The sequence below is a fragment of the Gymnodraco acuticeps genome, unplaced genomic scaffold (assembly GCF_902827175.1).
Source record: "Gymnodraco acuticeps unplaced genomic scaffold, fGymAcu1.1, whole genome shotgun sequence".
NCBI lineage: Eukaryota > Metazoa > Chordata > Actinopteri > Perciformes > Bathydraconidae > Gymnodraco > Gymnodraco acuticeps.
Genome location: NW_022990042.1, coordinates 4951867 through 4977852, shown reverse-complemented (window position 1 = coordinate 4977852; position 25986 = coordinate 4951867). Strand labels below are relative to the sequence as shown.

Here is a 25986-nt window from a genome sequence, read left to right as displayed (position 1 = left end):
AGACATTTGGGGAAGCTGGGTTAATCGGAACATGAGAGTACACAGGTATAGACAGAGAGCAGGAAGAAGTAAGATGTCCCCCGACAAACTAAGCCTATATCAGCAAAACTAGGGGCTGGATCTAATCAGCCCTAACTATAAGCTTTATCAAAAAGGAAGGTCTTAAGCGCACTCTTAAAAACGGATAGGGTGTCTGCTGCCCGAACACAAACTGGAAGCTGATTCCACAAATGTGGAGCTTGATAAGAAAAGGCTCTGGCTCCCATTGTACTTTTAGAGACTCTAGGAACAACCAACAACCCTGCATTCTTGGAACGCAATGCCCTAGTAGGACAGTAGGGTATAATGAGTTCTTTAAGGTAAGATGGCGCCTGCCCATTAAGGGCTTTGTAGGCGAGAAGAAGAATTTTAAATTCTATCCTGTGTTCTATAGGGAGCCAGTGTAAGGCAGCCAGAACAGGAGTAATGTAAACATACATTCATTTTATGTTTGTATCAATAATTAAGCAAGCAAGACATAGCGTATTGTTTTGAGTAAGTTATTATTTTTGCTTCGCCCTTGTCTACCTGAGTATAAATCCTAGTGGCTTCAACAATAAAGACCCTTTGACAAAGTGAGACATTATGAGGAAGAAGTTTATTGAGGAGCGATACAGACACAGAAAAGAACAACTGATGCATTCTCCAGTTTACCATTATGCCCTCTGCTAAACAAAGCCATCACACTCTCTACAACTGGAACCGTTTCGATGTTGGTCTTCTGCAGATTCTTCTTCTTTTTTTTTCCAACTATCCAATTCTCTTTCTACATTTAGCTTTGGCAATATAGAATTTTATTTCATGCCGGTAAGGCAGTCTAAATTCGAGAGAAGAGAGCATTTAGTGAATAGAGACACAGAGAACGATTAAAGCGCTAGGATCCTTGATGAGGTCTTAATAGTCCACAGGTAGAGTATCTCCTTATCATTACCTATTTACATCAGAACACAGTTTAGGCCCACATACACAATAACAAACTGACAGAGAAGCACGACACCACCTTAAGCTCGGATTGAGACGCTGACTGGCTTTCGATGGCTGTGAGAGAAAAGGAAATAAGAGAGGCTAGAAGATTTGAGGAAAGAGAAAGAGTGCTAGTTTGTGATGGCATGGAGTTGCATGTTTCAAACCTGAGAAAAAGGCTAAATTGTAACATGTAAATGGATGTTCGTTCGTAGGAGAAGGAAATTGCCTTTTTTAAGTTTGTTTTTCCTCCCCACGAGTCAGCGTCTGAATCTGAGCTTAAGGCTGCAGGGGTCACAACTTGACCATTGATACAGCACAGGTGGACACCTATGATGAGGTTAAATGCATTATTGAGGCTGTTTCCATATAGAGAATACTGAAGGTGCTCCTCAGCCTTGCTATGTATGTATGGCTGCTACTACAACACAGGAACAACTCACTAAAGTCCAACATTAAATTTATGATTCGTCATTTAACAGATTTGACCATGAGAACGAATACAACTGAAACGCCAACGAACGTGCAGACGGACAGCACATGCATCCTCACACACACTCATACACAGGATTACTCGCGCACACACACTACCTTCTGTTCCTAAGAGAACATTGAGCTGATAATTAACACTGAAGGGTGGGGCGTTATACAATAAATTAATACAATACTAAATCATACCCGAGCCTACATATAGGCAAATTAGTCCCTGCCCCGTATACACACACACACGAAACACACGCACACACACTCTACATACACACACTCCCATGCAATAAAAGCAGCTCATGTGCCATGCTGCATTTTGGAATGAGTAGGGCAGTACGACTGCTGAGCGTATTGTCATGTAGAAGCAGCAAGTGGGGGATTGTGAAGGGAGTAGGGGGGGGGGGGGTTTCCAGGGACTGATACCGGGTAGTGGATCTGCTAAGCAAACCTGGACCACAGGCGAGCAACAAGCGCACGTACACATACACCACAAGACAAGTACCATACTGTACATAGATATATGGACATCGTCACCTGGCAGGAAATTGAGGGTCAAAGGGGTCAAAGACGTCAGTGTCTGCACTAAAGGAGGGACCAGGTCGGCAGAGCCATGGCTAATAGAAGGAGGAAGAGGATGGAGTGGATGAGGGAAGGAGATAAGTGTATGAGGAACCCATTTAGATGTTTATGGTGGGGCTTGTCTTGTAGGAGATGGAGGGGGCCGCCGGCTTGGGTAGAGAGTGATGGATAATGGAAAAGTGTGAGAGAACCGGACAGATAAGATAAGTCGAAAGAGGAATGAGAAGAAAAAAGCAAGGAAGACAAAAGGAGACAAGAAAGGAGACGAGATTAGTCTTCACACAAATGTAGGAGCTGCTACGTTTCAGAGTACAAATTGTACTAATGTCTCTCACACAGAGTCCAGATGATCAGTGTGAAGATTGTAGATACTAAAAATGAGCAGTTACACCACTGCTACGTCTGTATGCTACATTTGAAGCTAGTGCCAAATGCCTGTTAGCTTAGCTTATAGAGACTAGAAATGGCAGGGAAGAGCAACTCAGGGGAAAACTTTCCAAACGATGGTGCTGTGTCTCAAATTGGATTCTTTCCCAAGTACACTTCCATTAAGTATACCGGAGAAACTTGAACAGTGAGTGAATTTTGACCATATAGTGTTTTATTAAATTGCACACTGCTACTTGATGGAAGTGACATTTGCACTGTTAGCTAGCTAGCTATTAACGTTGTTTTTTGTGGTCATTTCTTATGGACAGCAGTATAGTGGTACGTTTAATAAATTGTGAAAAAAACCCACATGTATACGTTATTTATTTTCAATAGTGCTTTGTTCACCAGAGCAATCAAGATCTTTGGTTACGTAGCCAAGATGGTGATTGTCGAGTACAATATGTTTCCAGCGTTCCACACGCATCTGTTTAACTGTTTTGAATGCCCCATCCACGTACTTATAGTGCACAGCATTTTGCCATAGATTTGCTTTGGGACACACTTTAGCACTCAAAGTAACACATTGAAGTATAGAAGTATTCATATTGAAACACAACAGGTCTTCATCACAGCACACAGTATGACTTGTCATAGTAGGAAAAGCACAGGTGTTACTAATAACACTAACGATGGAACCTGAAATCAAAACAGCTAATTGGAATTCAGCCATTGTTCTTTTAATTAGTTGAACCTGTTCTTATCCTTCTGCAACAAGTAAAAATGTGTTCTGTGAAAAAGGCTTTTATGTTGAGCATTTCTTTCAATACTTGAAAAGACAAACCAATTGTATAATTTTGAGTTCAATGTTAACCATACTGTTACACAACTTAGAGAGCAATCAGGTATGTTAGAGCATGATGTCTTCCTGACAAATAGTTATGTGAAGGCTTTGTTTACCTGGGGATGCTAGGAGGGGCCCTGTTAGGGCGGCTGGGAGCCTGGGGGCTCTCAGCAGTGTTGTTGAAGGGCCCCAGGGGTCCTGGTCGGTTTGGTGGTGGCGGGGCCCCTCGTGGAGCCGGGCGCTGGCCTGAAGACATCCTCCTGGAGGAGGTGGGGCTGGATGGAGGAGACCTGCTGAAAGGAAAGGATAAAGGAAGGCATGGCAATATAACTCATTTTGTTGGACAACTTATTGTTCCAGAAATAACTGCAATGTCATTTTAAGACCACTGTTATAATGATAACATAGTAATGTAGGCCCTAGATGAATAATTATAAATAAAATGTACCAACAAAATAAAATAAAATGGGCTCATTTAACAATTATTTCAAATATTCAACCCTTGACAAAAGGGTGTTATAGACCTAGCCCAAGTCCTCTAATTTGAGGGAAAACTGCTTGTTATTCAGGCATCATGTCGGCAATTAAGTCAGCAAGATGATTAAGGTCATGTTAAAATATTGTTCCATAAGTATTTAACGTAAAGAAAATCAAGGTTGTGTCTATATATATATCATACGATAAGTCTTTAGTGCAAAAATGATTGAGATCATGTCCATATATCATTAGATGCTACTTTAACTTCAAAAATATTAATGCTTGTCTATATGTGTCTTTAGCGTAAAATATATTAAGGTCATGTTCATATAGATATATATATATTTTGGATATATATATATATATATATATATATACGTAAGGAGATGTCCATGAATTGTGTTCAGGAAAGAAAGAGCACATAATGTCATCAGTTTAACTAAAGTCACTTTACCTGCGACCCCCTGCTCCTCCCACCCAGGAGTTATCAACAGGCGGAGGCATGGGGACGGTGAAGGTGGTGGTGGAGATGTCCCCGATGATGGCCAGGGCCTCCTTTAGGGCCTGGTGGGTCCTCAGCACCTCGTCCCTCCTCTGGGCCTGCTCCTGGGACTCGTCCATCAGGGTGTTCTGGTCCCCGGCAGAGTACAGCTGGGCCAGCAGCTCCGCGTTGATGAAGTCCTTCACCTGGAGGCAGGAGGAGGCGGTGCAGGGAGATGTATTCAAATAGTTAAATAGAAGAAATAAAGCATATGCCTGCATTTTCCCAATCAAACACTTTACTATTGGGATCATTAATGGCAGTGTTATATTTAGAGAGAAGTAATTACAGGTTATATATTTTTTTAACTAATAATCAGAATTGGTTTTATTACCAAATATAAAATATTACCATTTAACAGTGGAGTTGATTGTAAAATAATACAATTTAGGATCTACAAAAGCAAATAGGCTTTGTAAAATACACCCCTAAATGGATTGTTTACGAAGTATACGAATCTCAGAAAATAGGCCAGCACACCAAAATGTTTAGTTGTTGGCTGTAGCTTGTTGCCTTTATACAGTAACAGCAAAGGAAATATGTCTACGCGTCCTATAGAAATGAACTTCTGAGTAATCTTTTCTCACATTGTTGATCATGAGATGCATGATGGTTTTGGGCATGAGGTCCCGGATGCACTTGTTAACAATAGCCATGTAGGAGTCCACCAGGTTACGAATGGTTTCCACTTTACGCTCCAGCTGAGGGTCCATGGAGAAGTTCTCCGTGGCTGCGGTGGTCTCACTCTCAACCTGCAGAGGGAGAAAGGAGAGAGACTTTTCAAACAATGAAAGAGAACTAAATGAGAAAAGAGGGATACGTTTACAAAATACGTCGGTTAATAGTATGAATCACTATTTGATACAGAGGGCTTCGTTCTGAAATGAAATCTTAAATGTAAATGTTAGGGAATAAGTCCAAATGTAATGTATTTATTCCCAGTATTTCCCTACAAAATAAATAAATATAGAAAGAGTTCTAAATGTATTTAAATAGGAACAGGTAATAATAATAATAATAATAATAATACATTTATTTTGGGGGGCGCCTTTCATAACACCCAAGGACACCTTTCCTTATTTACCTAAATACAGTAAATATGAATATATTAAGAAAAGAGTGGTGCGGGAATGAGTCCTAAAGCCCAGGAAAGAGTTAGCATTTTGCCACTTCCGCTTCCCTTGTCTCAAAGTCAACGTTATTTTTTTAACGGGTCTTCGATGCCTGTGAAAAGGCCTGCGGTTAATACAAACTTACTAGATTCTCATGTTTTGTTCAACGACATAAAATACGTCAGTAAACATACCACATGTTAATGTCTAGCTAGCGGTTGCAAACAAGTGGCTAAATAAACTACTTAACCACCACACCGGAAATTAGCAACCTTTAGCTTAGCGGTGGTGACGCACAGCCATGCGACCGCCATGTCGTTTGTTTATCGGCTAATGTTAGCTTTTTACTTCTAGTGATTGCATTTACTCTTCAACTGAGTTGTGTTAATATGTGTCGATTATCCTGCTCAACAAAATGTGTAAGTAATAAATGTGTGTCAAAATATCTGGAATTTTCTGGAATACTCCAAATGGAACCATGGCATTGATTATTGTCGAGTGAACCCTTGCGATGTTAACTTCCTGGTCGGCCTCCTAACATACATACAGTTAATCTCCACTGTAGACAGAAAGATGGAAACTAAAGGTAGGAATGTGTAACCCAGTGGGTAAAGGATCCATTGATCAGAGAATTAAAGAGTTTGCTAACCGCCATGACTTTCTCAGGATAGACCCCGGCACGTAGGAGAGAGGATTTCCAGCTGTCCACGTCCTCCTGTGAGTCACAGGCCAGCTCCAGGGTGCGATTGTCCTTGTAAACATTCCTGAGCACCATGACACAGGAGAACATGCATCCATTTTAGACCACATGTGTGTGCATATGATTAAATAACCAACACTAAGTAACTACCCTTTGAATGATTATCTTTTTAGAAAACATGTGGACAATGTTCCCTGTTGTTGAAGTGTTCAACAACAGCATAGAAACTCAGACATCTGGAAGTATTGACAGTATTAGGTTATGTGCTTCCTTCCATTTGGGGTATTTTGTTGTTTAACCCTTTCTTAGGTCTTCAGCCAAGAAGAAAGTGAATTACCATCAAACTTTTTACAGAGCGTTCTGCACCGATTACTCAGAGTCCAGGCCTGATCCAGACTTTTCATACAGATTCACCGTGTTATGTATAGGTTACAGTCCTGGCTTTTTTTCCTACGTTTCATTTATTGAATATGTTCTGGTTCTAGAGATCTCCACACCACATGTTGTAATCCACAAATAATCAAAGACCAGCTATCACATTTTCAAAATATCATTGGTTGACCATCATTTAACCAATCTATTTTTAAAAACCGAAGAGCCTGCACTGCATCTTCTGGAAACTCTTTCCATGCTTTTGCAGCACAAAGTGGGAACATTGTTTCTGTTCTGAGAAACACTTGAGTGGGATAGTCATTCTCAAGAGTTCCTTTTTCAATAAAAACTTTGTTTCTAAAAGTGGATGACAGGCTTGATAGTGATCATTTATATTCTGTGAACAAGCTTATAGACTTTAATCGTTCCATCTCTATGTCTAAAGTACTAAATTAGCTCATTGTCATTTTTTTTAACATATGAATTAGCTTTTAATCCTGTAATTAGTTTAGTAGCTTGTCTCCATTTATTTTACGTATATTTTTCAATTCTAAATTGTGATGTAAGTGACACTAAGATTTTGTCATAACAGTTAAATATTGAATTTCTTAAATAAAATAGAAAAACCTTCTGATTATCTCCAGCAAGGGAGAACATTTATGAATCTCTTTTTCTTTTATATTGTGCATGTGGAATTTAGGTGAAGCTAACCACCATGACACATTTAATCTTTTACCTCACTTTACTGTGATTATTACAAATGAATAAAATATGTTATCATTAAACTTCCTTGTTTGTTAATGCCTACATTTTCCTTGAAGTAATAACTATTATCAACCTTCTATTACCACATTAAAGGTGGGGTAGGTCATTTTGGAGAAACCAGCTCGAGTGCGCTAGAATTTGAAAATACACAGCCGGAAAAAATCTGCCACTTCCTTACAGAGCCCCTCCTCCAACACACACGAACGCGCACATGACCAATGAGGGCATGAGATAAGTTTGTGCACAGATGGACGGCTGACAGGCAGGTAGGCCATCCAGTTACTTTAGCCGGGCCGGCTCAGATGATTGGTCGTGCTTTTTACAGTACCACTGCTTCCACAGATGACATTTTTTAATGTATTTTTTGTCAAAGCACTTCAGATATTCATTGCTATCGGGATGTTAAGAGCATTCCATGGAATATAACAAAAAGTGTATCTCGAGCCGGTTTCTCAAACTTACCTACCCCACCTTTAAGACCTTCAAGTTTGTATTATTATCTGTTGCAGTAAATCACTGTAAAATGTTTGCTTTTGTAAACAAATGCAAATGACAAACTTCATAAACTAAGCTGTAGATCTTTTAGACATAGTTTCACCTTCTCCCAGCCTGCATACGTGCATGCATACATACTGTACAAAACACATCTAAAACATATTTCAGCCGCAGCAGCACACAGGCCCTGTTCTCTCTAACTCCATCTACTGCATGTGATTGCTGTAAGGAATCTGGTTTTATGTGCAGAAATGAAAGTTCTGCTGACCTGGACTCCGTGTTGAAAATACAGAATATGTGCTTGCTGGACAAGAAACTCTTCTCCACATCGCGGACCTTCAGGTTGTCCAGAGGGAGCATGTACTTCTTCTCCTTCTCCTGCAAATGAGAAGAACAGGCGGTATGGATCGTGAGCGCTTCTTATGACTAATGCAATTTTGTTGTTTTCCATGGATTCTTGTGCAACGAAATGTGGCCGTACGAGAAAGGTGAAATGGGGTTTTTAAAGAGGGAGGGGAGCAAAGAGAAAGGGGGTGACAGGAGGGAGAAGGAATGGGGGAGAACATGTGAGTGGGAGGTAGGGAAAGGGGGGGAGGATAGAGAAAGAAAAAAGGGAGAAGGAGAGCACATGTGGAAGTCATTACAGTGTGGGTCAAGATGCAGTCGTTCTTCACGGCGCGTTTTGCCGGGGGAACGCTGGCAGCTAAAGCCTAAGTAAAGCGAGTAAGTCGGGGGGGAAATGGGGATAAGTCCAGCTGTTGGGGGTCCGGCACTCAAACACAACCTCAGAGGTAGAAGCTCAAGCACGGCTATGACACATGTGTTCATTGACGGACACTTTAAGACGTTTTTAACTTCATCCTAGCCTCCATCTTTTTAAACTCTCCCTGTCTTTTTTCTTTTATCCCTCCCCCCTCTATATTTTCTCAATATTTTTTCTTTCCATTCCAGAGGGGCCCACTTCCTGCCGGATTTTTTTGAAGGAGAAGGAGGGAGAGAGATTAAATGACAGCCTGGCGTTAAAACTCAACATCTGGTAGTGCTTAACGGCACACAGAGAACCAGGGAAGGAGGGAGAAGTTAAAGAGTCGGCGGGTGAAGGAGGAGGAGGAGGAGGAGAGAGCGATGAGAAGAAGCAACGCTAAAGTGGATTTGCACAAAGGTTTGCAGAAGAAAGCCCCCCATCTGGTCCGAAGGTCCGAGAAGATGGTCGCAGGTAAGGATTAAAGAGGATGAGAAGAAGGAAAGACAGGAAAACTCTGCAGACTCTTCTTGTGTTGTATCCCCGAGGGGTCACCGCGGCCCATATATGGTCACACGGGTCCCCTCCCTCTTCCTCTCCTTTTCTCACCCCCACCGTCTTTCTCTTTCCCTCTTTTTTGAAATATCCCCTCCCTGAACGTGCAGCCAGTCTGTCCCGGTCGTCTGAGCGAATGTGCCACGTCAAGGCTGGATACTCTTCATGGCCGGCGTGACCCAAACGGACCGCGAGGGGACTCCGGGCTTAAAAAGGTCTACCAAAACCAACAAACATGGCCAAGACACCAAAACAGTTTCGGGAGACGCGGATGAGGCACATTTTGAGGGGTTTGTGCCGAAAGGACCTGCCAAAATGGAGCGGGGGCGAAGGGAGGGCAGAGCCGCACGGCAGCATCTGGACCGGCAGAACGCAGCGCTCAGGGCCCGGCTCTGAGCTCCGGCTCCGTCTACCCAGTGTTCAGACTACCTGTTCATTGTCATACTGGTGTACAGTAGTCTGCACATTGGTTAGACTGGGCACGGACCCTCTTCTGTCTCTCTGATGGCATTTCAGATCTCCGAGATGTGTGTGATTTTTGCATTTAATCCTTCCCTTTCTGCTAATATATGTACTATATTCATCTGTATTTTGTCCATTCTAACGCTTCCTTTTCACTTCTGTTCTTGGAATAAACATACATCACCATTTTCAACACTAACTGCAGATTTGATAACTTGCTGTGAAAAAAAAAAAAACTCAGTCAGAATTGTAAGATGTTTAGATGCACAAAATGGCGAGCTCTCATAATTTATAGCATGAATGAGTACGTTTGCAGGCTGCTAGCCTGGTGCTCTGATGAAGATGTGGTCCACTAGAAGGGGGGGGAGGGAGGAGCGAGTGTGGCTGCGAAGCATCCAGCGCAGGCCAAAAGGAACCAGGGCCAATCAATCAAAGTGGAGTTTGAAAATACAGTCAGACACCTTCAGTGAGTTCATTTCAGTGGGTGGCCAAAATGGAGTTGGAAAGACTTTAAGGCAAAGGGACATTTATATTTCTGTGGTGTCAAATAACTGCAAAAAAGCTGTGAGGGAAAGTGTGTGAGACGAATATGCACAAAGAGTATGTACAGACAGCATGTGTTCGTCCATTTAGGTGAGCTTTTTTATTGTTGCTTTGTGGTTAAAGTAGTAAAAGTCAAATAGCGGACTGTTGAATACTACCCATTATAAAGGGCCAAACAGTGACTCAGCACCGTGAAGTGATAGCTGCGTATGAAGTTGAAGGTCAGAAACAGAATCAAGGGATATTGATTTTGAATAAAGGGGTTTCTCTGTCGACTTTTTTAGATTAGAAATGTGTAATTGTGCTGCCAAGAATGCAAGCACTTCCAAACCACACCAAGTGAAGAAGGAGGGTGTGTGTGTGTGTGTGTGTGTGTGTGTGTGTGTGTGTGTGTGTGTGTGTGTGTGTGTGTGTGTGTGTGTGTGTGTGTGTGTGTGTGTGTGTGTGTGTGTGTGCACACGTGCATGTGACTATAGAAAGTTCACGGGGTGTACAAACTGAAATATACGAGGCGAAGCCAGCGCAGGCTATCATTTCCTACATTACCACACCAACGTATCAAATGACAATCTGTGCACGCGGCGCAGCGCGGCCCCTGGGTGCCGTCTGAGGGCTGAGCATGTGTTCATATATTTTAGGTGAGCGTTTGCTCGGGATTGGGACTGTTCCACATGTGCAGAGAAGAAGCGAATGCCTGAACTCCCAGCGGAAAGAGGTGGGGAGGGAAGAAAGAGAGAAAAAAGGAAGGCAAGCTCAGAGACAAAGAGAAGGATGAATGGGAAGGAGTGAAGACAAGAATCAAAACTCTTCATAAGTGAAATTAGAAAATGTTAAAGTGGACTAACAATCGATTCTGGATTGTCTCTATCAGTTTCTCCTTTCTCCCAAATTGCATCTGTCTTGGACCGGCACCCTCAACAAGGTTAACAATGCAGCAGCAGCAGGCTGAAGGAGTTGCAGTGTGTCTGCCTATCTACACTTGCTGTGCAGAATATCCTCCAACCTGTACAGCAGGCACAGACAGGCAGATAGACATCAGCCCGCCAAAGAGCCCTAAAGAACGGACCAAAAGCTGCAACCAGTGTGCTTCTCTCCAAAACCAGTATGGTGTTGTGAGTTATAATGATGTATTATCAATGATAATGAAAATAAAATAATACTCAACATCAGATCTGTGTTATTCATCAATTCATTGTTCATTTCTGACTCCATTCTGCACAACATCTGGCCACTACAGAGGAGGATTAGGGTCACTTCTGGAAAATGTATTTTAAATCTGAGACCAGATGGATTAGTCACATGAAAAGATGAAAGCATGATGAACAATTCATTCCACATTTCTTTTGTTATGCTTTGTTTGTGTTTGTTTTCTTGTATGTGGGTTAAGTTTCTTTTCATTCATTTATTATTTTCTGCCCAAATCCTCCCTGTAATGTTTTATTGTACTGTAAGTCTTAAGTATTGGTATTTTACATTATTTATTTTCTGTCTTCGTTGTAAATCTTCAAATTTTGACACAGATCTCAAAGAAAGTGTTCACGGTCAGCCCTAATCTTCTTCCATAGAAAAACAGTTTATTCTGACCAAATCTCATTGGCTCATCATCCTGATCTTAACATGAAGGTGTTCAATATCAATAATACTAAATATTACACCCTCTGACTCCAGAGGGGAGATATCTGTCTCTTCTGTTGCTCAATACCCTTGAAAAAACCAAAAATGAGTTAAAAGACACTAAACATTGAAGTGTCTCTTTTCTTTAAAGCTTAAACTCACCTCGTCATCCTTGAACCAGGAGAGGCTCTCGGCAGTCAGCACAAACCAGTACTCCTTGGCTCCTCCCTTCATGATGCTGATGTTGTTGATGGTCAGCCAGCCTTTGCGAATGACCTGAGGGGAGGGCAAGGTCAAAAGTCAGAAATTGCTCCTAAGTAAAAATGACAGGAGCTCTTCATCCATAATAACTGGAAAACAATGAGCTTAAAGTCAATAAAACGCTTTGTAACGTTGAAGTGGAACTGCAAAGCGTTCTAGTGTCTTTCAGCTCATTGTTTTGGTTATATTTCCTAATAAATCTGATAAAACAACTCACTCGCCTTTTAAAAAATCAACTCCAAACAACATATCATGGCTAGAGCTAGCCCAGATGCATCAGTGCAGGTAAAACAAAGCATGAATTGCCATGAAATGTGTGTGAAGGTTGGGGTTAGGTGTGTGTTTGTGACCTAGCATGTGACTGTGTGCCAGTGCAGTCTCATTCAAGGAACTGTGTGTCCACAATGTCACAAGCAGAGCGCAGTGTTAGCTGGTTAAGTGATCATTGTGTTAAGTGCTTCAAGCACACAATAAAGCGTGTGTGTGACAACTGGGTATTAACCCCACAAGCCCTACACAAACAGGCACTGTGCCAAGTGATTATTAGGTTAGATCACTGTCAGTCTCGCACCGCCTAAGACTCACTAAGGAGGTTACCCAAATCATTACAAAGCCTTACTGTCTTTGGCCAACAAAAGAGGTCTGTTTTGGGCCTGGTTACTAAAAGAACACTTTTTCAGATTTAGAGATGATTATTTAACTGCCAAACCAAGGACATTTTTGATTTCTATTTGTGGTTGGCAACCCCTTGTAGTCTGCGGACGCTGGTGGGTGGAGGGGGTGTTAGAGAGTAAACGGTTAGAGAGGAAACTCTTACAATCAGGCCTGATGCGGGAGGAGAGGAGGCCTGCAACAGGAAGGAATGTTGGGGATTTTAGGGAAAAAAAGCAACTTTTCTACTGCAATTAAAAGAAAAACGCCTCTGCCCAGGAGTAGCTTACACAGCCAATTTGCCTTTCTTGAACCCCTCCAGAGTGAGAAAAACGGACTCTTTTTTTGTTCATATGATGGTGCCGGAGAGCACCACACAATGGGCAGAAGTGTTACTGCAGGCACAAAATGACATTGCAAAACCATAACCCACAATGAGTGATACTCACCAACAGACACCCATAACAGGGCAGCTGAGATTCTCACTAAGGGATGGGGATGAAATGCAAAGTGGCACCTTGATGACACAGGAAGGGAGTTCAAACAAAGGGAAATGTCTCAACAACAACACCAGTGATGATGGTGGCATAAAGTAATAGAACCCAAATCATAAGACCAAACAAACAAACTGGTGCCTCTAAGCAAAATACACGATGCAACATATCAAATAATAATATAATATAATAGAACATAAGGCTACGTATAATGTACATAACATAAAATGTGTGTGAAGATTAACTAAAATGAAAGGATCAGATCTTTCATTTGTTGTATTCTCTCTTCAGTAGCCGTCCTGCTGCTGTGTAGGTGTGCATTTACTCCATTGACCTTGTGCTCCGCTGTTTGTGTGTGTCGTATGAGACGTGACAGAGGCTCACCTGATTTACAGCCGAACTCTGGCTCTTATTACTCTGACTAGTCCTCTGCTGCGCACTGCGGAGGTCAAACAACAACACAGAGGGAGAGGACGGGTGGATGAAGGGGAGGGAGAGGTGAATGAAGAGGAGAAAAAAACATGACAGGGTTAAGTGGATCTTCAAAACATTTGTTCTAAGCAGCCTGACATGTTTATTCATAAATAATCTATCATGGTGGAGCTATGCTAACAGATAGATGGAGTCTTTACTTAGCAAAGCCAATGAAGTCTTCGTGGTTAGTGTTGATGTATGAGAGCTGGATGTCTATCAGCAGCAGAACCTGTAACAACACAAAATATTAAACATGAAATAAGTTATTTTTATAGAAATACAGTACTGTGATGTTTTCCTCAATACTCCTATTCCCTTTATTTCAAAGAGATGGCATAGAAAATTGATACTCATCTTATTAAATATTTGCTAATTTGCATAACTTTTCAGAACAGGATAAAGCCAGGTTCAACATGTTTTTCAAAATCGTTTCATTTAGTAGACATATAACAGTCAAAGGTTTTTAAAGAGGGAATTTCAGATATTACATAAAATCACTCGATTAATAGTATTACTGTACATTTTTTGACTAAAAAACGAATTTTGAGAAAACCAATATACAATATAGTCAACAATTGTAAATAAGAGATATCATCATTCAACTTAACCAGTTGATTACTAACATGAAGGCAAGATTGTTTCGCTAGCTTAGAAGTTTTCTAAAACGGAATGTTTACATTTGAAAACAAGATGTTATTTCATTCTAAATGGGTAAATTAAGTAAAAATCTACAGACACAAATCAGTAAAATAAACACTTAAATGTGTAACTAACTATTTAAATTTCCCAGAGCATAAAAACATTGCTGTTGTGGAGCCTAGCTAGCAGCTGGTTAGCTTAGCCTAGTATTAAGACTCAGGGCAGGGACATTAAACCACAACTTTTTATTTTTACACTTGACTTTTTATAAAGATTTAACAAACAAGACATAATGTGTGGGTACGTCAGCTTAAAAGCTCTTGCTATGTTGGTTTTCCACGTTTTCAGTATTTGAGCTAAGCTAACGAAATGCTGCTTGTAGCCTCATTTTTATCATAAAGACCAAAGCTTTACTCATACAGTATGTGTTTTGTATGGATACAATGACAGATATTAATATGAAACTGTTTACTTGGCATTCATTTCACAGACATTCCCTTGTAAACAAATATCTATGGCCGTTATTACCAACTAATTATGTTACCTGATCCTTGGCCCGACCCTCTCTGTCTCGAATATGAGTAGTCACAATCCTCTCAGTTTCCTCTTGCAGCATGGGGAAGCATTCCAGCTGAAAAAAAACATGTTACAGCTTAAAATGACTCACTCCATAAAATGAGGAATGTGGAACAAATTATAAAACACTTCGAAAAAACTGAATTTTTCAAATGTGAGCTCATCTTTCCATTGCTGTTTCTTTCATTTGTCCATCCTCTATCAACTACCCTTTCTTCCTTAATTCCTTCTTTGTTTCCTGCCTAATTCCCATAAAACATCTCAACCCTGTTACTTGTCTCAACGCAACGTGGTTCAGATTGTGCACTTCGTCTATCATTTATGTTCACGTGAGCAGTTTAACTAAGTCATTCTGGTGGCAATTACATCCATGCGTTTCATGGTTTGTATGTCAGCTAAACTCGTCAATATTTGTGTTTGTAAGCGTTGGTCGTGGCTGCTGAATTGGGTTTTTGACAACTTTTCTTTTTTCATTTTCCAAATGTCAAGGCAACAAGACATGCAGGCTGTTTTTATTGCTGTAAGTTTATCTTTAGTGTGGTTGTGGGGCATTGCACTGTTTTCAGAACCCAATGGCAGAAATATAAATTTGCATCGATGCCGAAAATAAAGCACGTGAGTTACCTTGTTGGAGCACTGGCGCACGGTGTTAATCAGTTCCTGGATGACCATGTCCACACACTTGACGCAGGGCCCCTTCAGCTGCATGACCTGCTTCTTCACAATGGCCTCAAACGCCATGTCTGGGGTGAAGAGTCCAGTCCTGAAACACACAAAAAGGGAGGGAAAACAGGTACAATTGGGATGAAATGATGTGAATCTTTATTTTGGTTGTGTACTCTATACAGTCCATTTCTAAGTAAAAGAATGGTTCAATGCAAACATTTATAATTTGTTGTGTCAAGAACCAAGCATATTGGACCTGCTATTGTATTTGTACGGAATGCATGCTTAAATTTGGTGTTTTCTTTAAATGTCAAATGCTTTTTAGCTTGGGTGGCTATTATTTTGGTTTTGGTGACTAACCACTGCTGAGCCAGTGGCGTAACTATCGGCAAAAAAAAATCGCATTGACCGGTTCACGCTCACGCAGCCTTCAAAGTAACCAAGCAACCTACATTAACTTGTAATTTGTCTGTCCAATGACCTTACTCCCTTTCATGTCATGTGATACCTTGCATGACGAGCGAACCGTTTAAATCAACCTGTACTGTACTGTATCTAGCAGCAGCAAGTTTGGTAGCATTATAAAAATGTAATAGCTTGCATTTATAATGTACAGCAAACCAAAGCACAAGAGCGGCGCTCAAAAGAGAAAGGACAAGAGAGAACAAGGAGATGTAACAGCTAAACTGACGAAATTAGACAGCAAAACAATATTTGCACCGGGGCCAATCACAACCTTGTTACGCCACTGTGCTGAGCCAATATAGAAACACACAGCGGCTAGACTGAACTTTTTTTTTTAAATGACATGCTTCTCCCTTATTCATAAATTCCCATCAAAGGGATGTATTATCAACCAAATTCATGCATTCGTATTTCTATTGTGATGTTTTCTGCATCAAAGTCAACATATTTGTCTGTCTTTAGCTTGTGAATAAATGTTTTTATAATGCCAAAGTGATAGCATCACTGGTTGGTATATCAAATAGATGCTCTGGAACAACAGCAAAGGTTATTGAAGATAATCTATTTTCATATTTTGGGGGACAATTTCCTACCTGATACCATGGATGTTCTTAATGGCATAACTGATCTCACGACGCATCTCCTTCTCATCACACTCCATCTGAGGGGAACAGAGAAGAGGAATTTAGATGAGCTGCAAACATTTGAAAGATGACGGCATGACAAAAGAGAGGATGACAGAGATGACAAAGAATAATTGTAAGGTTAAAAAAGAGAGGAAAAAGCGGCATTTGTACTATGCATTTGGAGATGTATTATTCATAGGGAAGCTATCATGCTGAGGGTATTAACTAAAGAGACACTGGAGATACAGATTATACAATGTGTATGGGAGGAAACAGAAGAAAACTAAAGGAGGAAATACACTGCAAAAAGGTTAATTTAGTTTTATATTCATTAATTGACCTAAAATTAGAAAAAGGAAGTCTACTGGGGGTGTAATTATTTCAACTGTTCCCCATCCACTTTCCTTTGTTTCAGGAATATTTAAGAGATGAGCCTCACTATCTCAAGACAGAATAAGGCAGAGGACTCAGCGCAACAGCTATTAAAGATATCGAGTTCAGAGGCTCTGTATTCTAAGCCTGGTCTTAGTTTGTTGTCCTATATTACCTTTGTTTATGACGTTTAATAAAATATGGTTCTAATCAGTCCCTGAAAAAGAGCAAATTCAAAACTCTGCTGTTGATGAGTGTTCCCTTAAGCTAGCAGCTGGTTGGCTTAGCCTAGAACTCTGGTCAAGAGAAAACAGCTAGCTTGTCTTGATCCAGCACATCAAAACAACAACCTTTTTTATATATTTCACTTCTTTGTAAAGATTTAACTAACTAGTTATAAAGCGTGAGTTAGTGAGCTTTGGAGGCCTTGAGATGTTGATGCCTTCGCCAAGCTAGCTGTTTCCCCGTTTCCAGTCTCTGTGCAAAGCTAAGCTAAACGCCTGCTGCTGGTAGCTGCCACACAGGGAGAACAGGGTAGGTAGATGGATGGATGGGTGTTTTTTGTTTTTCAAATTGGTTGTGTAAAATAACTACACCCCATCAGATTTTTTCACTTGTTTTTTTAAGTGTCATCTTCTTCTACAATTTGTTCGACATATCACCTTGACCAGCTCAAAGGGAAAACGCTCGTGGAATATGCGGTTGATTTTGGCTCCACCAGACAGCTCCACTGTGTCCACCTGATCACCTGAGCCCTCAATCCTTTTCTCAAAGTCCACAGAGAACTGCTGCACCATCCTGAAACAACCACCAATAAAGATAAGAATGATAAAAAAAAGACCAGAAATTACACCCTTGCTATTGGAAATTGGTGCCATGGGAGAAATTAATTAGGTAAAATATCTTGCAGGATAGTCAAGCTTTATGACTAAATTGATGCAGAGAAAAAGGAGGCACTGACTGCAACAGCTGCTTGGTTTTGCGGGACGGGTCATCAGGTCGGTATCCCCGGTATTCCTCTGCCTCCTTGTCCAGAGCCAGCAGCTGGGACTGCAGCTTGCTGCGGAAAGCTGGCAGGGTGTCCCGGATGTGGTTGGTCAATTGCTGTGGAGACACAAATCCGACAAAACTAAACAAAATACAATCACACGGGAGCATCGATGAGGAAAAATTGGCATTTTGGCTGTACAGTGATGTAACAATAAAAATACTATTCTTCACTGTAGGAGCCTCAATGCTTTTTAGCCCTTATTTTCATCATGACATACATAGTCCATCTGTTCAGAGGTTTGCTGTTTTCTTTCTGGGACAGAGAGTACCAAAAGTAACAAGCTTGATTTAGCCTCTTAGCGACTATGTTATTGGAGGTTTAGTCTCTACATTCACAGTAATTGTAGATAACTTTCATGCAATAAAAATGCAAGGAAATATGGAATGCCTGCCTGAGAGAAATTATAAATTATTCGGAGCCGAACTAGAAAGAACAAATGCATTTTCCACCTACTGATAGTCACGCATCACCCACACTGATGTGCGGTACAAAGGAAGTGAAGAAATAAAAAGCTGCCCAGTTACTAATTATGTAAAGTGCACTGTGGAAAAGCACTGGGAGTAAATCTATGATCACCTCGTTGAGCACTCTCTGCAGCCGAGGGGTGCCCATTTTCTCAGCCATGTGCCTGTATCCCGGGTGGGACAAGAAGAACTTCCTCTCGGCCTCCAGAGCTGCCTTGATGTCTTTCTTTCCATCAATGTCCTTCTGACTGCGGTTCACCACTCCAATATAACCTGGGAAAGAATGAAAGAGGTAAAGGCAGGGGTAATACGTGGAGATAAACAGAGAGAAGGCATGATAGGATTGTGTTTGGATACAGTGATTAAGTACACAGAGAGAATTTGAGAGTGAAAAGAGAATACAAGAGCTGGCAAAGCTCAATCTACTGTAAAACACACACACACACACCTCTTCGCAGCGGCAGCAACTTGTTCTCCAGTACTTCTCGGGCATCTGTGCCCTCATCCATCAAATCCAGTTTGGTGATTACTCCAATAGTCCTCAGACCTAGAAAAGGGATCAAAAATAGGCTGGGATGATGTAACAGAATTTAACAAATGCTGTTTGGAAGTTTAAGGCACTGTTTTTGTATTCACCATTTGGGTGACCTTTACAGAGTAAAAATATACCAGCTTCTTAAAAATGAATGTTTTCAGATGATTTTTTTTCCAATGCAGTTTTGCATCCATATCCTTTATGTCTTTCCCTCTTCCATGTTTCTTTCTTCCTTCTTCCTTTGAAGCATTTTTGTCCGTTAGCATCCCTTCCTCCTTTTCCTCCCATGGCTGTATGAAGAGAATTGGATGAAATGTTGGAGGGGGGGGCGTTTACTCCATGAATGTTGCTCAGTGGTGCATGAAGCTAAAATGGCCTGACTCACAGGAAAAAGAATACCCGGATCTTCCAGCGATCTCCTGCATCCATAGGCCTGTAGAGCATGCACACTCGCATTTCCTTAAGCCCCGTGACGTAGCGGATTGGAGTCATTCACGTAAAACTGTTATCCACTGATTCACAGATGTCTCTTTCCAAATGTTTAATGGTTAAAAGTATTTTTGGGGCCCAAATAGGGTTGCAAAATTCTGGGAATTTTCAAAGATGGAAACTTTCCACGGGAATTAACGGGAATTTATGGGAATAAACTGGGAATTTTCAAAATTGAAGGTTGGCTCTTCATAGGGAACTTAAATATAGTTGGGGAAAGTATATTTTAGCAGAATCTTGACTAAAACAAACAGATGCCATTCAAGTACACTTGAATATCCATGCCATAGCACACTGCTTACCGCATGGCTATTGAGACCACACAAAGGTTCGCAACAGGCTCACAAATGTGAGAGTGGAAAAACTGGTTGGCATTCAGGCAAACCTAAGGCTCTTTGAGCCTGACACAGAGCCATCCTCAACAAGGCTGGACAGTGACACTGCAGAGGAAGACTCAGAGTTGGATGTTGATGAGGCCCAGGAAGAGCCCGTTGACTGAAAGGGTAAAAAATGCATAGGATTGCTTGAAGGAAGATTTGCATGTTTAATGGGACTTTTTGGAGGGAGAAGGGCTCTTTTCATTTTACATTTTGAATGGGACTTTGTGGGGATTTTTGGATGGGGGGGTGCATTTTTGTTCATTTTTTAATGAGTGGGGTTGGGGGGATGAGTAACATGTAACTCAACATTCCTGTTTTCGTTCTTCAATGAAACAATTAATTGTTCAATAAAATCATTAAAAGTTGTTCTGTTCTACTTAAACATTTTTTTTTTAAACATCTGTTGAAATGTCATGTTTTTTTATTTAATTTTGCATCGAATATTTCCAAAATTCCCCAGCTTAACTTCCCATGGAAAGTTTCCGGAAATGTACCGGAAAGTTCCCGCCCCTCTGCAACCCTAGGCCCAAATGACATCCTGCTCTGTCACTGCCACAGAGGTATATAGTAACTCCATTTGGCCCCGATGACAATGTGCTTCCTTGGGGCTTGGTTCCCCCCTGTATTCCTCTACCTCACTCTCCAAGTCTGATATCATTCAGCCAACCCACAAGGTTAATGTGTCCTCCTCTTCCAAGCTAACTCATTTTCCATTCCTGTGTCCTCACCTCCAGTCTGAAGATCAAACTCTTTGGGTATCAAATACTTTTCTCCTTTCTCCTTAGCCTTTCCTTTTTCCTTATCCTCGGTTTTTGTTTATTGAAATCTCTATCATATGTTCCTCTTTCTCCTATCCTTTGATGCTCTCCTTGTCCTCCATTTTCCCTTTCTCACAGCCCGTGTTTCTAATAATAATGACTCTCCCTGTGGATAAATTCTGCTTCCACATTCAGAGAGGTCAGAGAACACTGAACACCATCGCTACAGCTGACGGAGAATCAATGTATTGTCCAGGTCAGTCTCACTAACCACAAGGTCACCTTTTACCTGTTGCATTTATTTCCATTTTGCTCTCTCCTTACCCTGTGGATCGACGTCCTTTGCCAGTTTGAGAGCGTCGGAGTTGGCCAGGTCGGAGTTGGCCGGGGTGACGGCCAGGATCAGGCAGCTCTCTCTGGTGATGAACTGCATGATCATGTCTTTGATCTGCTGCTCGATGTCCACCGGCTGGTCACCAACCGGCACCTTGGTGATCCCCGGCAGATCGATGAGGGTCAGGTTCAACACTGCACACACGGAAGAATCACAATTATAATATTACAGTTTAGAATAAAATAAAAGATAAATAAAAAAATTGAATTAAAATAGTTAAGTTAAGAGTCAAATGTGCACAACAAAATATTTGTATTTAATGTTTAAGTAATAATTAGCAGTATAACATTTTTTTTAATAAAAAAGAATAAACATATTTTTATATAAATAATGCTGAATCTCAGTTTTAAAGGTGCATTGTAACATGTATACTTGTACATGGATGCTCAACATTACTGTGGCCTATTGTGAGTCAAAAAGGGGTATTCATTATTTAATTAACTTATTTATTAGCTAAGTGGTTTATGTTTTACTAGTGTCCTCTTCAGCATGAACAATTAATTTGAAATGAAAACCATATGTTTAGTTAGACCCCCGACCCAAAATGACCAAAATATTATTAGTCTCTGTTTAAAAAAACGGTATGTTTTTATGAAACTTTAGTGATGAACGACTACATTATATCTGGGCTACATTTGCTCTTGCTAACATTAGGTGCAACGGCCTCCAGGATAGAAATACCTGGAAATGTTATGGGAATCACCAGGGAACTATCACTCCATTTTCATTTTGCCTATAGGACTGCACGATATACACAATCTCCCTCTTAGAATGTAAAAATTAAGAAGAAAATGTTTGTGTAAAACCCATAAAGGTCTTGTTAATAATTAGCAATTATAACCGTTGATCTGTATCTCAGTCTTTCAAGAAGTAAGTGGTAATAATAGTGGGTGCTACCTGCAGGATGCATAATGAGGTTGAAATCAGGAAATGTAAAAAATAAGAAAAATGAAGCTAAGTAGAGTAAGCCAATTGCTTATAAATGATAAGCTAACCGCTAAAAGCTCATTCCAAAAAAGCATCCACCATCAGTTGTATTCACAATGGAGGATGATAGATGGTATGAAGCTCCATGAATTAGTCCCCTTCATTTGAAGGCCCTGGTTGTAAAGGACCAGGACAGCGTTCACTTCAAACAATCTAAAGACCTCAGTATAGCATCAACGTAGCATCAGTAGGCCTTTAGCAAGGCTATAGCATGTTTGCTAGCCATATTAACACTTAACTCCTTAAGAACATAGAAATGCATTCATATTCTGTATAACTATATTGCTAGCAAAATCCCTTTCTTTGTTGGTAATGATGGACCCAGTTTTGAAAACATTTTATGCTAGTTTATAATGAAATGCCCGAGAGTATGATGATTCACAGCTTGTCACGTTGTACTTTGATACAAATGTGTTATTGTGGGATGTTACTTGACAGTGTAAGTTGAGTTATGTCTTCGCACCGTGAGGGGAGTACACCCGCAGGTTGATGGGGATGGGGGATATGCCTTTGTTGGCCCCAACGGCGCGGTCCGTCTCCGCTTCGATCTCCTGACGGACCTCATCGAAGTCTGTGAACTTCTTCCCTTTGCAATGCAGGAATTCAGCCCATTCTAGCAGGGAGGAACATTGATGCCAGTGTGAGAAGGGGAACAAAATGATGCATACAAAACACAGACATTTTTTAAAAGAAATGGAGAGGGGGAGGCTGTGTTTGTGTGTGTGTGAATGCTAGCATGTGTGGGGGTGTGCGCACCCACCTGCAGTGGCGCTGATAAGCTGCAGAACCAGGGGCCTGCGGGTGACAATGCCAGATCCACGGGGCAGAAAGTCCCTGAGGAAAGACAGCCAATCAAAACTCATTCCATCAAACCACAGTCAATAAAGCATGCATCAAAGAGTTTACAGGCATGGGTATTTGTGACGTAATGGTATCTTCATCTTGAGGCTTTTTTTCCTTTGAAGGGCAAATGTATTAATTATACCTTATATAATGGAATGACAGCCACTGTGGGCCCTTCAATGGCACTAATCTGGTTCGCACCAGTCCAATGAGTGGAATAGAGGCCATTTTAAAATAAAACAGCAACTCAAGAGGACAATCTGGCCTGATAAACAACAGGTCCAAATAAAGACCCTGATTAAGAGCCCTCCTGTTTAAACAATAACGTCTCCATTTTCTGAGAGGTTCAACACCAACTTGTTTTGAGTGTGTGGGATAATGTGTCCATTACAAGGCCTGTGACCCCAACTGACATTTAGACTGTCTTTACTCCCCCTATAGACATGATGTGTTACATTTACTGTCATCATGTGATCCTTTTCTCTTGTAAAATACCATGCACTTTGCACATTTGGCTTTAGATTTCCCTACTTGTGTTAAAAGAAATACCTCTTAAAATTGCACTGCTGTTCTACTTTAAATTCTATATACTGCACTTGTTTTATTTTTATTTGTAATTGGTCATTTTGCTGTATGTATATATATATATCTCTTTTATTTTACAATAGCCTTTGAAAAAAAGTTATATATTTCCTGCTTTTTGACAACTGAATTCTTTTGTGGATGTGTGCACCACAAAAGCAAATTCCTTATATGTTTATTCTGATTACAATGTCACACACCTGACCACAGCCCTCAAACCCCGTCCTGTGCTAAAGGTCTGTTCCAAGAAAACCTTATTAATACATATCGACCCACGGAGCTCCCTCAAGTGGGAAGAGGTTAAAAATAAATAAAGACAAGCCCACTACTTGTCCATTCAACGCTGTGCAGGGCCAGATCTGGACAGATGGACCATTACTCAGCAGCACGACTCTCAATGAGGGCTGGAACTGGACAAATCAATGCATCCATCTGGAGCTGCACACATGCATTTCAAAACGGCACAGAAAGAAGCCACTGAAGACAATCCAGCTCATGTTACACTTCCACAAATTGGGGGACTTGAGCGACAGAATGAATAAAAGCTTGAAATTGAAGCAACAGAAGCAGAGATAAGTCCCTACAGTTGGTCAGGCTCATTCAATCCTTCCCATAATGCAACTCAACAGCCTCTTTTCTTATATATGTCCTGCTCTGTTTTCTGTTCCTCAACATCTCCAGTTCCCTATGTTTTCTACTAAGTGTTTGTCCGAATTCAAACAACCGTAATCATCATAAATGACCCTGATGACATCGTCAAGGTGACACATTTTGAAAAGCAAACTCCAGAGCCACATTATAATACAGCTGCTTGCAGAGACCTAATAGTGCTCTCAATAGCGAGTCAATGACCTTAATGTATAAATCTGGTGAAGTGACACTTTAATTTTTAACATGAAATACATTTGCATAGACACTGCAACAGCACATGAACTGCTACTAATTACATAAGTGCATTTTACAGCAAATCCTGAAATTCACAATTCCTGAAAATATATATATCCAACCCTTTTGAATGCATGTGCTGCCTCTAACACAGAAAGGCACCACATTGTTGGGCAGTTGTTGGATGTGTCTGTATTTCAAATGGACTGATTTAACACTGTACTTGATGTGACCAACAACATGTCGCCCCTGGCTGCCTGATCCTTGTCTTGAATTAAAAAAAACAAAGCCCCTGCTCATAATTTATTTGTTGCGAGCGACCAAAATCCAGAGTGAGAAGATGAATATTCATGTGTGTTCTCAGGAGTGGGAGCTGACATATAGCCTACAGTATGGATGGTGTTTTTAAAATGAACACGTGCAGTGATGCATCTCTGCAACCAGCAGTTTATACAACACAGCATATGACATCATATTTTTGGGGGTCAACTGCATATTAACGCCTTGCAAAGGGTGCTTGGGAACTGATATTTCTAGGACTGAGGAAGACTGCAGTGTGAAATCCCCAAAGATGCTGCTGTAACCCAAATACCACTCTGTCAGGAGCCAGGGTTTTATTATACAATAATATTCTGCTCGTGAAGGTCTCTGCTCATCACAACAACAGCCTTAAAGCTGGATGGTTTGAACTCTCCACTGAGAGAGATTGGCCCCATAGGCCTCTTATGTCATCCTCAAGGTTACCAGGCGAAGGGATTATCCTATTTGTGGTGGTCATTTTTACCTGCCTACAAAGTTCTCCAGCACGGAGCTCTTCCCGGCACTCTGCCCGCCGACCACCGCGATCTGCGGCAGGTCCAGGTTGCACGCCTGGCCGATGTAGCTGAAGGCATCCTGCAGCTTGTTGACCAGTGGGATCAGATCCTCCATGCCCCGGTTTCCCATGGTGCCTTTGGGATCAGCGAATAGAAATGGAGAGAGAGATAGAGAGGATGGAGGGGAAGGGGGGTTGTGGCGCTGCTATATTAGTCCAGGATACCGCGGTGCTTGTTCGTGTAGTGAAGTCATCTAGCCGCGCATTGCCCCGAGCCAAGCGAGGGTCGCACCGACTGAGGAGCAAAAGAAGAGAGGGGTGCAGAAAAAAAGAGAGAGATGAGAACAGACAGGGACAGACAATTGCGCAGTTGCTCAGCAGAACCACCATAACCTCTCTCTCTTTTGCACAAACACACACATACACGAAGCCTCTACTTTCAAGGGCATTTGATGAGTGGAGGCTCCATATTGAAACAAGGATCCACAAATCACGCGCGATTGACATGAAACCAAGGCAACAACAAACGTCGTGCAGATGCGGGTTGAACAAAAAGACAATAGCATGCAGTGAGCTGTTATCATGACAAGGTGTTTGGTGTTGTGAGCAGCCTACCCCGCCTCAGTGTTTTCCGATGGTCGCTGTCCAGTGCTGAAGCGACGCGCAGATCAGGCAGCAAAGACGAGACCCCGGACGATTATACAAGCACCACCTGCTATGGCGGTGCATCAGCTTGATCCCCAACTGCTGTGATTAAAATGTCTTCGCATGTGGGCTTTCTATTTTTCCGCACGGCTGAATGTCAGAGCGGTCTCATCCCGAACACAAATTTGACAGATTAATCTCTCTTTTTTTTCTCCTCGCCCCCCTCTTCCTTGCGTTCCGCGGTGTAAATTGCGACGCTGCGCCTCGCTCCTCTCTA

At 41.3% G+C, this 25986-nt stretch overlaps 1 protein-coding gene across 2 annotated transcripts; it reads right to left on the bottom strand.

Annotated features, from left to right (window-relative positions):
* Positions 1 to 618: 618 nt before the first annotated feature.
* LOC117545469 (dynamin-3-like) lies at positions 619 to 25986 on the bottom strand. Of its 2 annotated transcripts, none has more exons than XM_034215252.1 (21): positions 25680 to 25986; positions 25035 to 25359; positions 22701 to 22774; positions 22404 to 22553; positions 20884 to 21087; positions 18846 to 18944; positions 18510 to 18670; positions 17844 to 17986; positions 17545 to 17680; positions 16478 to 16545; positions 15378 to 15516; positions 14722 to 14808; positions 13697 to 13767; positions 13449 to 13503; positions 11821 to 11934; positions 8011 to 8120; positions 6060 to 6174; positions 4886 to 5050; positions 4212 to 4444; positions 3397 to 3570; positions 619 to 2216 (listed from the first exon to the last, which is right to left on the bottom strand). In XM_034215252.1, the coding sequence occupies exons 2-21, from the start codon at positions 25193 to 25195 to the stop codon at positions 2174 to 2176; spliced, it is 2502 nt and encodes an 833-aa protein (XP_034071143.1). In that variant the 5' UTR covers positions 25196 to 25359; positions 25680 to 25986; the 3' UTR covers positions 619 to 2173. The 2 variants fall into 2 exon arrangements, with proteins under 2 accessions (XP_034071143.1, XP_034071142.1); XM_034215251.1 differs by having other exon boundaries at positions 3397 to 3573; positions 25680 to 25983.